Source organism: Ursus maritimus, unplaced genomic scaffold, assembly GCF_017311325.1.
Source record: "Ursus maritimus isolate PB19 unplaced genomic scaffold, ASM1731132v1 scaffold_24, whole genome shotgun sequence".
In the NCBI taxonomy this organism is placed as follows: Eukaryota; Metazoa; Chordata; class Mammalia; order Carnivora; family Ursidae; genus Ursus; species Ursus maritimus.
The window spans coordinates 34,676,670-34,689,538 of NW_024424897.1; the positions used below are offsets into that span (position 1 = coordinate 34,676,670).

The 12,869-nt window shown below is 50.3% G+C and overlaps 1 protein-coding gene across 1 annotated transcript; it reads right to left on the minus strand.

The window, feature by feature from the left end:
- Window positions 1-408: 408 nt before the first annotated feature.
- Window positions 409-9,386, minus strand: CUNH17orf64 (chromosome unknown C17orf64 homolog; the record flags this gene model as incomplete). Its single annotated transcript, XM_008695595.2, has 6 exons — window positions 409-679; window positions 3,238-3,433; window positions 6,834-6,933; window positions 7,394-7,569; window positions 7,829-7,930; window positions 9,282-9,386. Coding segments are annotated over 6 exons (765 nt in total), but the record flags the coding sequence as incomplete, so codon positions are not given.
- Between the last annotated feature and the right edge of the window lie 3,483 nt (window positions 9,387-12,869).

Genomic DNA, 12,869 nt, shown 5'->3' on the forward strand with positions numbered 1-12,869 from the left:
CGTACCTCTGTTCAACCCATCGTAATGTCTATCCACGTGTGTCTCCTGCACTAGATGGCAAAGCACGGTCATTAACGCACGTGATCGTGACCACCCCTTATTCATCTGTGCTCATGGGGGGCACCTGCCGCTCAGAAGGTAGCTGGCAAATATTTTTTTTAATAAATTAAAAAATGAATGAATGGGGGCGCCTGGGTGGCACAGCGGTTAAGCGTCTGCCTTCGGCTCAGGGCGTGATCCCAGCGTTATGGGATCGAGCCCCACATCAGGCTCCTCTGCTATGAGCCTGCTTCTTCCTCTCCCACTCCCCCTGCTTGTGTTCCCTCTCTCGCTGGCTGTCTCTATCTCTGTCAAATAAATAAATTTAAAAAAAAAATGAATGAATGATGACTGTTAGCCAAGTAAGGTAGAACTGTCTTAAGGATGTTTATTTCCCCACCCCATTGATACGTAACTAAGACCTGAGCATCCTTTTGACAAAGACAGTTTTCTTCTTTCCCCTCATTGGCCCCCAGCCCCCAGGGTGCAGAGCTGTTGGAGACAAGTGCTCTGGGAGCCAGGACAAGCTGGCCCCCCATCTCAGCTGGCTGTTCTTAGGGGCAGGTCTCTGGAGTCTCTGGGGCTTCCTTAATCCTCTTTCTCTTGAGTTTTGTTTTGTGAGGAAGTTTCCTTAGAGAACCTGAAAAGGGAAGGTGACACAGTCCTGATAACATCACAAACAGTAAGAGAATCTCAGCCTGTGACATGTAGGGGAGGGTGGTGGGGACAGAAAGGAAGAACGACAAAATCTTGTCTTGCAACCTCTGTCCCTTCCTCTTTTCTCACAGAAACCCGGTGGCAGAGGAAGACGGTATCACCCCGATTTACAGATGAGGGAGCTCACCCAAGCGCAAAGCCCACCCTGCCCAAAGCCCCAGGCAAGTGAGGGGCAGAGTCAGGACTAGACCACATTTCTTGACTCTGAGTCCTCCCCACACCCGTCTCAGATTCCATGCCCCGGTTCCCAGGACTTGGCTGCCGGACCATTTGCAAACCCCCGCTGCCTTCTTTCTACTTGGAAACGGACTTATGAACATGGTGCCAAAGAAACCACGCACGTTACATTTAGTATCACAGATGGACTCAGTGATTGACCAAAGCCCGTTCATTGTGGGTCCACCAGACAGCATGTGTTTTGTCATGTAAGCCAATGTGAGGAACAGGCAAACAAATGTTTAACAGGCCTTCTTCAGGATTTTGAATCGAAAGTCCTGTTTATGCACAGAGGAACAACCTTAAAAAATGCCAAAGGAAGCAACAAGCTTCAAAAGTGGAACGTTCTGCAGAACAATGGCCTGATGTCTTCAACACGTCAGGGTGTGCAAAAGGGGACTTTGTCAGGTTCAAAGAGACGGAAGAGACATAACCAGGTGCAATGCATGAGTGGGAAATCGGTGCAAAAAAAGGTCTTTGTCTACTGGGAAAATTTGAATAAAGAGCATTTAATCCAACAAGTAGATGGAATGAAAACGCTGACATGGAATGCTGATCTAGTTAATTGAAAAAAGCAGGTTCCAATCAAAATCCTATATGCAGCGAGGTCTCATTTGGCTAAAATACATGTGTTTATATCTATAAAAAACATTTGGAAAGCGCCAGCAATAGTGAGGACAATGTATGTTTACATTTTCTTATTTTTGCTTATCGGCATTAGCTTATTTTCTATGCTATGCTTATGTTTGTAGAAATAAAAAGTTATTTTAAGAATTACATGAAGGCCAACGTTCTTAACCCACCATCCAAGGTTTTTTCCTATTACCCCCCTATCCTGCACTTCCCCAACCTGCCCTTCCATTCACCTCCAGGCCCAGACTGTCTGCTCATCGCCCCTCACTCTTTCCCTCCCTTGCCCCTCTTCCCCTCCTTCTCCTTTTCCCTTTCTTTAAAATCTGTCCCAGAGTTACCTCCTCCAGGCAGCCTGTCCTACCCTTTGCCCTATGGCCTCGGATGGCTCATCCGTAAAAGGGGGATGATAATAGGCATCTCCTGAGGCCGCTGCACGGGGTAGGGTTAGGTGAAACGGAGAGAGACCAAGCACCTGGTCTGGGGAGAGCCTGGCCCCAAAGCCCAGAGCTCCACTTTCCTTATCTGATCCGTGAACTGCGAGGCCTACGTCATCTTTACGAGGGACTGGCCTTCATCCCATTGTATATCTGCTTCCTCAGTTTAAACTAGAGTCATCAGGGCCACGGGCCCACAGAAAGCCCTGGGCCTCAGGAACTGCCTGACTCATGCCCACTGCCCCTGCCCCGTTTTCACTCCTGCTCTGGAACTCGGGACAGCTGTGACTGGTGGACGAGGCCCTGAGTGCTGCGGGCCTGCCTCAGTCCCAGCCAGCCTGACCCTCCGAGGAACACCTGGGGCCAATTTAGGACCACACTTTGAAATCCAAGGCCACCTTGTTCGCCTTCACTTTCTCTCCCAGTAGCGAAGCAAGAAGAGCTAACTGTGGTCCCAGGAGCCGGATCCAGAAGGGTGAGGGGTAAGTGGCTCCGACATCTCTTTGTACCTCCGTGCCTGGGAGGGGCCTTCATAGGTTCCAACCTTGGCTGGGACCCCTCACTGAAGAGTCTCTGTCCCCTCACCGCACAGCCTCTGTCCAGAGGGCCAAGCAGTGCAGTCACTGCAGAGACCAAGGCTGCTGGGAAGGTCATTCCCAGGCCATCTGACTCGACTTGGCCCTCACTGTGGGAACGAGCCACTCCCTGAGACCGTACCCCACCCAGCACCCGGAGCAGGCATCCTGCCACTGCTTGGACACTTCCGGGGAGTCCCCACTCCTGACTGCTGGCAACGGTCTCTGCTTCTAGTCCTATGGGAAAGTGGCTTCGTTTAAACCGTTCACAGAAAAGTGCAGGATCCAAAACTCTGCGTATCGTGAGACCTCCGGAGGGAAATCATGCAGAACGCTGAAGGAGACACGCCAAACTCTTAACAGGCATGGCCTTGGGGGATGGGTGGTTTTCCTCTCTCCTGTTTTACACTTATTATACATTTCAAACTTTCTACGATAAGCATACCCGCAGGGGGGGGGGAGAGAAAAGGAAGTGCAGAAGGGGAAAGAAACAGGGACAGAAAGAGACGTGCCGGGTTAAAGGGAAGATGGGGAGGGGAACCCGTCTGGGGGCTGCTGGGGGGGGCGCTGCCCCGCTGCCGTGGCCCCGCCCCCGGGCACGCCCCCACACCTGAGGGCATTACCTTTCCCGACCTGGTCCCGGGCTGTCGGCTCCCCCAGCAGGGAGGCCTCTCCGCCCGGGGCCTGCATCTTGGACAGCCTCTCCTTCACGCCGCTGAGGCTGCCGTGCAGCCCCCAGGCGCTGCAGAGCCTGGGCAGACTGTCCTCCCGGCCGGCCAGCAAGGAGCCCTCCGCGGCGTCCAAGGGGCGGAAGGCCACCTGCAATGGGCCGTAAAGTTGAGGAGAGTGTGGAGAAGAGAGGGCCCCACGTGCCCATAGAGCCCCGGCCCTGCCCTTGCGAGGAAATTACTGCGGTCTGGGCACCTCACCCCCTCACCCAGCAGGAGGCACGGGTCACAGACGGGGAGAGAAAGGACCGTGGGGACACTGGGGCCAGGCCGTGAACGGTCTCCTCTTGGTGGTTCTTTACTTTGATATATGTCCTCCAGCTCCTTTTAGAGTTATATATATTTTATTTAAATTCTACTTAACATAGTGTAATATTGGTTTCAGGAGGATACAGTGATTCATCACTTGCATACAACACGCAGTGCTCCTCGCAAGTGCTCTCCTTAACGCCCATCACCCAACTAGCTCCTCCCCTCCCCCCTCCCCTCCAGCCGGCCTCAGTTGCTAGAGTTCTCTGCAGCTCTATATTAAGAGTTCTCCATAGTTAAGAGTCTCTTGGGTTTGCTTCCCTCTCTTTTTTTCCCCTTTCCCCTAGGTTCATCTGTTTTGTTTCTTAAATTCCACATGAGTGAAATCATATGGTATTTGTCTTGCTCTTTTTCATTTAGCATAATACACTCTAGCTCCATCCACGTCATTGAAAATGGCGAGATTTCATTCTTTCTGACGACAGATATATACCTCACATCTTCTTTATCCATTCATCAGTCAGTGGACATTCGGGCTCTTTCCATAATTTGGCTGTTGTTGATGGTGCTGCTATAAACATCCGGGGGCACATGCCCCTTCAAATCAGTATTTTTGTTTCCTTTGGGTAAATACCTAGTCATGCAATTGCTGGGTCATAAGGTAGTTCTAGGTTTAACTTTTTGAGGAACCTCCATACTGTTTTCCACAGCAGCTGCACCAGTTTGCATTCCCACCAACTGTACATGACGGTTCCCTTTTCTCTGCATCCTCACCAACACTTGTGTTAATTTTAGCCATTCTGACAGGTGTGAGGTGGGATCTCCTTGCGGTTTTGATTCTTATTTCCCTGGTGATGAGTGATGTTGTGCATCTTTTCGTGTGTCTGTCGGCCTCGAGTTATAGTGTCTTACGCATTTGTTTGTAATAAAACAATGGTGTTTGTTTTAAAGTCCTTGGCAAAATTAAAATTGAGAGTCTAAAAATATCTTTTGAAATTTTCCTGGCCAGTGAAATCCAGGAATCACTAAAATGACAAGAGGAGGATTCACTGAAACGATCTACCCATTCATGTTCCGAGGAAGAAAGAGACCCCAAGGGGAAGTGTTTTGGTTAAAGCTGCATAGCCAGAGTGGGGTGCCGTAGTTAGAGCAGGGCTTTCCTCGGAGCCAGATTACGTTGGAACCCGCCCTTCCCCCCACCTGCTACGTGCTCTGGTCACGTTACTTCACCTCTCTGCATTTGGCATCTCCATTTATACACTGCAGACACTGATTGTAATCACCATGTAGGGTTACTTTTGAAGATTATAGGAGGGAACGTAAAGGTCCTGGCACATAGAAACTGTTACCTATGATTCTTGTTTTCAACTAGTGATTCTCAAAGTGTGCTCTGTGAACCCCTGGGGGCCCCTGAAATATTTTGACCTCGCTGACCCCCTGAAAAGTGGGGTCTACTCAAAGTGCACGAGGAACCAATGGATTCTAATGTAACCCAGTGTGAAAAGGTCATGGATGCAAATTTGAGAAAGCTACATACAATATGATTCTAGCCGTATGACATTCTGGAAAAGGCAAAACCATGGAGACAGTAAAAACATCAGTGGTTCCCAGGAGTTTGGAGAGAAAGGATAGAGGGATGAACTCGTGGAGCACAGGGGTTTTATGGCAGCGAAACTATTCTGTAGGAATAGGATACTGTAACGGTCCATACATGTCAGTATGCATTTGTCAAAACCTAAAGGGGGCGCCTGGGCGGCTCAGTCGGTCTGCTCAGGTCATGATCCCAGGGGGTCTTGGGATCCAGCTTCACATCGGGCTCTCTGCTTGGTGGAGAGCTTCTCCCTCTCCTCCCCACTCGTGCTCTCTCACTGTCTCTCTCTCTCAAATAAATAAAATCTTAAAAAAAAAAAAAACCAAAACCTATAGAATGTACAACACAAAGAGTGGGCCCTGATGTAAAATATGGACATTATTTAGTTAATAATGTGTCATAAACGATGTGTCAGTCCTGGCTCACTGATGGTAATAAATGTGACTCTCTCATGCAAGATGCTAATAACAAGGGAAACAGGAGGGGTCAGTATATGGGAAATCTCTGTGCTTTCTACCCAAATTTTCTGTAAACCGAAAACTAAAAATATACCTATATTTTAAAACATTCATTGATATGGTTTCAGATTGCACATTGTTACTAACCAGCTGCCACTTGCTGGACTTCGGTGCGGTATCCAAGAAGAATATCCACGACTATCTGAAAATGCTAGTAAAATACTCCTCTTTTCTCTAACCATAATCTGCACAGGCTAGGTTTTCTTTTTCTTTTCTTTAAGGATTTTATTTATTTGTCAGAGAGAGAGCGCACACAAGCAGAGGGAGAAGCAGGCTTCCTGCTGAGCAAGGAGCCTGATACAGGACTTGATCCCAGGACTGTGGCATCGTGACTTGAGCCCAAGGCAGGCGCCTACCTGACTGAGGCACCCGGGCTGGGTTTTCTTCGTGTACTTCAACCAAATCACACAGCAGAAGAGGCTGCAGAAGCGGCTGTTTTCTATTAAAGCCAGACACTACAGAGATTTGCGAAAATGTCAAACAATGCTACTCTTCTCACCAACATTTTTTGTTTTGGAAAATATAGATTTTTCTTGTAAAAATTGTTTATGTTAAAATGTAATGGGCTCCTTGTTTTTATTTTTAAATGGATTAGTGAGTACATATTTTGAATTGTTTCTGTAGTTTTAATTTCTAATAGGGCAAATCTCAATAGCCATAACCTACATAAACGAATGCTCCGGGGGCTTCTCCATAGCTTTCTAAGAGGGGGAACATGACTTGAGTCCACAAGGTTGGACAGTCACTGTTTTTGAACACAGCCAGGCCAGGCTCTGTGGACAGTCCTTGGGGCCCTCCCCAGGCTGCCTGTGCCTCTCTGCCCGGCCTCCACACCCCCCCCCCACAGCTCCCCAAGAATGTCCCTGCACTGTCAACACCGGGGTGTGGGTGTGGAGTGTGAGGAAGTACCGAGCACTTGAAGCTGAGCCTCTGCCCTCTTCAGCCCCACTTTGCCCCCGGTCGGGGTAAAGGGAGGGGGTAGCGGGGCCTTGCTGAGGCAGTGAGCATGCGAACAAGTGGAGGGATGCTGGCGGTATCAGAGGGCCCCGCGGCCCCAGGCCACCCCCCACAATCCGAGAACACACCAGCCAACCCGTAGCTGGGCCCAGGAGGAGCTTCCCCGAGCGCCTCACCAGGAACTGGGCCGTCTGGTTGCTCTTGGTGCACTCGTAGAGCCCGCGGAGCTGTCTCGCCTCCAGCTCTGAGAAGAGAGAAACGAACCGCCAGAGCATCCTGCGGGAGGGGGGGGGGAGAGCAAGGCTGAGGGAGGCCGAGCGCAGCCCCTCTCCCTTCGGCATCCGTCGTGTGTCCAGCACCCACCCAGGGCGAAGTGGACCGCAGGCGGCCTCCTTGGATCTGGCCGGGGATGTGGAGAGGTGGAGAGCTGCTAAACCTTGCATTCCCCCCCCCCCCCCGTGATGGACACCCACACCACACAGCAGTTGTTCATTCAGAGGTCGTTCTCCACAGAGTCGGGAGGGTCCTTTGTCCCGTGTGCAAGCTGCCCTGAACCAGTGCTGCCCTGAATACCTAGAGGACCCTGTTCTCTCCACCCCTTCTTCACCATGCTCCCTCCAGGAGCCTCACTCTTTCACATAAAGATGAAGGACTCCGGGATCCTGACTGAGGTGTGTCCTTGAATGAAGGGGGCCCAGGAGTGGGTATAGTGGGAAGGGCAAGGATGCTGCCCTACTTCCTCCAGTGCTTGATTTCCCAGGTTCGGCAGTAGTGCTGCAGAAAGGTGTTGATGTGGTCCCCTAGGACCACCAGGCTCTGCTTCATGTACTTGAGCTTCTTCTTCTGGGGAAGGTCCCCGGGCAGGTGCAACCTTCGCAGGAACTTCTTCAGTGGCCTTAGATATTCTTTACACTGAGGAGGCAACAGGTGAAGTGAGGGACCAGAGGAGAAAAGAAGAGGTAGAAATGGGTAGCCCCAAGTAACCAGCAGCCCTTTATGGGCCAGGAAGCGTTAAGTGGGCATTAAGGAGCGTTAAGGAGGTTCTCATCAAGGTCTTATCCCACTTCCTTCCCAAGAGCATGACAAGTGGAACAGTAAGCTCTGGGTCTGAGGCCTGCCAATTTCTGACCCAGGTCTCCTGGCCTGTAGGAGGACAGGGTCCCTTACTCACAATTTTGAAGGTGTCCTGGCCCAGGCCCTTGGCGTGGCGTACGAGTGAGTCTGCAGGGGGGGTGGTGCCAGAGCTCTTCTCTAAGCAGGGTACGTCTGTCGCCTGGGAGGAGTCAGAGGGCAGCGGTCAGCTGGGGGGCTTAGGCGAGTGCTCCTGAGGGGGGCAGTGCGAGGCAACCAGTTCCAAATTCCAGCCAAAGCCCTTCTCCATTTTCCCGGGGACCTCTCCCTTGGCCCAGCCCTGAGGCAAGTAAGCTCTTAGCAAAGAAACCCATCCCCGAAGATCCCTGCTTAGAAAGCCTAGAATGCCCTACCCATTTCTTTTATAATCATTACAGCACAGTATTGTGGCTAATTTTGCAAAGCACTTATAAACATGAACTCATTTTATTCTCCCACAAATTCTGTGAGGTGAGCTATCACTACCCCTGGTTACAGACGAGAACACTTGGAGGCACCAAGAGCTTTAAGGAACTCCTGCTCCTGGAACGAGCGGGGAGTCATTTACTCATTCATTCAGCAAACATGTATGGAGCGCCTAAGTCCCAGGCCCGCCGCTCACCGGCAGCATCAAGCCCCGATAGTGGGCACTTAGAAAAGCATGTGACAGTGATGGTAATGAGCAGGAGCTTTCTGACAGCAAACACGGGGCCAAAACTGAAAATTAATGATGACAAAGTGACTGTGAAAGAATACCTGAAGTCCGAGCACAGGATCAGAGTGACACGGTGGGACCTGCACCTGACTTTGCAAAGCCTCTCAGGCAGGTGAGCATTAACCCTGCCTGGGTCAAGGGGGAGGAGGGAGCTCCAGGCCCAGACCGCTCTGAAGGCGGAGACCAGGGAAAGGGAGGAAGGTAAAGGGAGACAGCATGGAACTTCGGCCCCTCCAGGCCCCAGAGCGGGGGGGACTTCGGCGGATCATCTCCATAAACACAGCACTCACACCACACAAGCCCGCACGCACTCCCACACACGGGCACTGTGTCTCCATAACCAGCAATCATCTTGCCAGGAATGTATGTCCTTATCCAGCCGTTTGAATGAATTCACCTTCTCTTGTTCTTCCGGTCCCCTGCTAGCTCATGTACATCACCATTTTTCCTTCTTCTGTTCTTCCCTGAATTTCATGTTCTCTGCTTAGCCCCTCAGGACCCCCTTCTTCCCTCCCTCAGCTCCCTAGCCCCATTTCACCTTCTTTAGTGGCTTGTCCCCTTCAGCCCCTTGCCCATCTGAGGCCTCCATCTCAACAGGTGCACTGGCGGCCTCCAGAGTGGCCCTCCTTATGTCCCCTCTGCTACGACCTACTGCTTCTGTGACCTGAGTGTCTCAGGGAGTGGGCAGGTGGGCTCCAGAACTCGGAGCAAAACCATGGCAACCGCCAACACAGAGCCTAGCTCCCCTCCCCCTCCCATGCCCTCGTTCTTGGGGGTGGCCACCAGCCGCCTCCTTCACCTGGGAACCGCACTCGGGAAGCGAGCAAGATGTGCCAGGTAGACCCAGGGCTTTGTCAGAGCTCCGCGCTGGCCAGGGGGACTGGCACCCCTTCTCCCAGGAGAATGGTCAGATGCCGGTGATTGTGACCCCTGGTAAGGCCTTTGAAGTGATTTTCCTGCGTGTGTATCATTGATGACTCCTCCGTTACACGGTGGGCTCCCCGAGATGAGGGCCATGGTTTATAACGTTTCTTTCTGGTTTGGGGACAAAGATCTAGAGGGTTCCGGAGAGAATGGAATACAGTAAGCCTCTACTGAGACGATCTTTATTCCTCTGTAGCCTCCGGGAAGTTAGTAAGCTAACTGCGTTTGGTTGGGCGTTGGTTGGGCGTTGGTTGAGTGGTGGTGGTGTTTCCAGGGAGGGTGCAAAAAATACAAGCTACCATGTATTATTTCAACTGAGCCTCACAAGAGTCCTCCGAGGCGGGCACCCGCAGTGACCCCATTTCACAGAAGAGGAGCCGAGAGGCCTAGAGGTCCGGTGACTTGCCTTAGGTCTGCGGCCACTAGGGGGCGCGGGGCTCTCGGTCGGATCCGGACCGCTCTAGCCTTTCCCACCGACGCCGCCCTCCGGGGATCCGAGGCCGCGAGAGGCATTGCTGCCGCCGCCGGCGTTTCCCTGGCCCGCTCAGCCCGAAGGCGCTCGGAGGCGCGGAGTCCCAGCCGCGACCTCGCCGCTAACGCGGCCCCCGCGCCCGCTGGCAACCTCCATCCGCGCACGGCGGGGTTCGGCGCTTATGGGACCGTTGCGGCCTCCGCTTACACACCCCGTATCTTCTTCCCGGGGACGCTGGGCTCGACGTCCTGGCCCTTGCCCTCGTGTCCTCCAAGCCCGGGATCCCGGCCCCCCCAACCCCCCAGTCCGTACTTCCCACTTCCTCCCCTGCCTTCGCCAGCACCAGGTCCCTCCGACCGCAGTGGCCAGGAGCCGGGCTGGGATCCCCACCCCGCCCCGCGAAGTCCTCCCAGGCCTCCCTCTCGCCATCTGGCGGCGGTACCTGCACATGACAGGGACCCTGTGGCTCGGGACATGCCTAGGGGAATGTGGCTCTTCTCCAAACTGAAAAGCCTGTTGTGTCTGAGCATTAATCCAGGACTATTTTGCGGCTATTAAGAAGGAAATTGTATTGGCAAGAACAAGGGAAAAGGGGCTGTCTTATACACTTCTGGGAACAATGCAGAATGCTAAATGTACATTCCCTTTGGCCCACAAATTCTACTACTAGGAGCTGGTCCTAAGGAAAGGTAAGGACTGTCAACAGTGGTGACAATTTGGAAACAATTGAAGTGTCATCAGTAGGAAAGGGTAAATAAACTGTGGAACACCAGTACTTTAAAATATTACTCTATTAAATAGTAAATAAAATTAATTTTAAAAATACTTTACTGAAATACTAATTATTAAAGCATTATACCTACATAATACCAATTAAAAATTTCAAAAATTATTACTTTATATTTAATAACATGGAAAACAAGAACTAAAACAGCATATTTGGTATGATTCCATTTTCGAAAGTATGTATTTAAGTCTTGAAGGATACACTTCAAAATATAAAGGGTGATTTTTCACTTTTTTTAGCATATTGTCTGCGTTTCTAAAAATAATGAATATGCTTTACATTTACAGTTAGAAAAAAGGAGAGCTGAGTCTGTTTTTTAAAAGTTACTGATAAGGAATAAATAACATCATTAAAAATGTTATATAATGCTGGGGCACCTGGGTGGCTCAGTCGTTAAGTGTCTGCCTTCAGCTCAGGGCGTGATCCCAGCGTTCTGGGATGGAGCCCCACATCAGGCTCCTCCACTGGGAAGCCTGCTTCTTCCTCTCCCACTCCCCCTGCTTGTGTTCCCTCTCTCGCTGGCCGTCTCTCTCTCTGTCAAATAAATAAATAAAAATCTTTCTTAAAAATTTTATATAATGCTAAGTTTAAAAACACAGCACAAAAGAGTATTACATTATAACTCAGATAAGTTGACATGAATATGGACCAAGACTGGAAGAAAACAGCAGGAAAAAGAAACAAGGGATTGAATATAGATATAGATATAATATCTATTCCTCCCTCTGCCCCAAAAATTTACAATTCAGAAGGGGGAAGTAAGTCAGAACCTTAAAGTTTATCTTTCCCTGCCTGCTCCTTCATCCCACTCCACTTCTCTTTTTCCCTCTCAGAGCCTCCCAACAAGTCCTAGACTCTGGATGCCTGCCCTGTTCCCATAATGGTTTTCATTATCAACCATAGGGAGTAGCCTGAAGAGACTATCGAGCCTACCGGCAGCTAGGAATATGACTCAACACTCAACATTAAAACAAAAACCCATTGCCTTTGGGAGACATTCTTCAAAATCCAATTGGTTAGCACAAAATGACACTATAGGGCAGGTCAGCTCATTGAACTGAGTCATTCCTCCAATATTTAATTTTTTTTTAAGATTTTATTTATTTATTTGACAGAGATAGAGATAGCCAGCGAGAGAGGGAACACAAGCAGGGGGAATGGGAGAGGAAGAAGCAGGCTCATAGCAGAGGAGCCTGATGTAGGGCTCGATCCCAGAACGCCGGGATCACGCCCTGAGCCGAAGGCAGACGCTTAACCGCTGTGCCACCCAGGCGCCCCTCCAATATTTAATTTTAAAATCTCTATGTGCCACATACTTCAGGCAGGTGGGGTGGGGAAGGTGAAGGTGAGGTTGTTAATTTGTTCACCCTCCACTCCCTGCAGGCTGGCATAGCCTTGATGGTATGGGCTGGTTTCATAATCATCATGTCTCACCCCTACCCTCTTGTGACAAAAATCTTGTTGTATGCCCTAAATTCAGGGGACAGGGAAAATGACTCTTGGCATCTACTGTCTACACTTCCTCTCATAGACTTGAAGATCTTTCCATCTTTCTCCCTGGGTGAAACAGTGACTCAGAGACGACTTATTCCCCTAAAGAATTCTCTCTCTATCCTTTTCTTTAATAAGAAACCCAAGGGTATCTTAGCATTCCCAAAAGAAACCCCCTGATCTTGTTCTGAATTATCCAATTATCCAATTAGAATTGTATCAAGTCTCCAAGAAAAGGAGGGCCATTAAAATTCCCACCATAGCTGGAGTGCTGGGTCTGGAGGAAATGTGACAGATTCCAGTTCAGGGCCGAGGCATCCCTAATCCAAGGCCATGAGGGACTTTATCACTACCTAAGGCAGAGTCTCTTGACATGGGGTCCTCTGATAGGCCTGAGGGAGTCAACAAACCCTTTGAAACTCTTAACTAGCAAGTTAAGGGCTCGTTGCCTTCATCAGGTAGTCAGGTCTGTAGCCCTAAAGAAGTTAAGAACCAACGATCTAAAAGGTCTAACCTAAGGGTGTAGACCTTCTTCTCAGCAGTGGTTTTTCAGATGGGTCTTTAAATCTGAGCTCATGGAAGCCCGCAAATGGAGGTCGCGTGAGAAATGCCAAAAACGCAGTTAACCTGGAGAGAAACAGGATAAAGGAAGAAGGCAAGGGGGTCTCCAGTCTAACCGTATTCCAGACCTGACCCAAAAAACCAGTGACTAA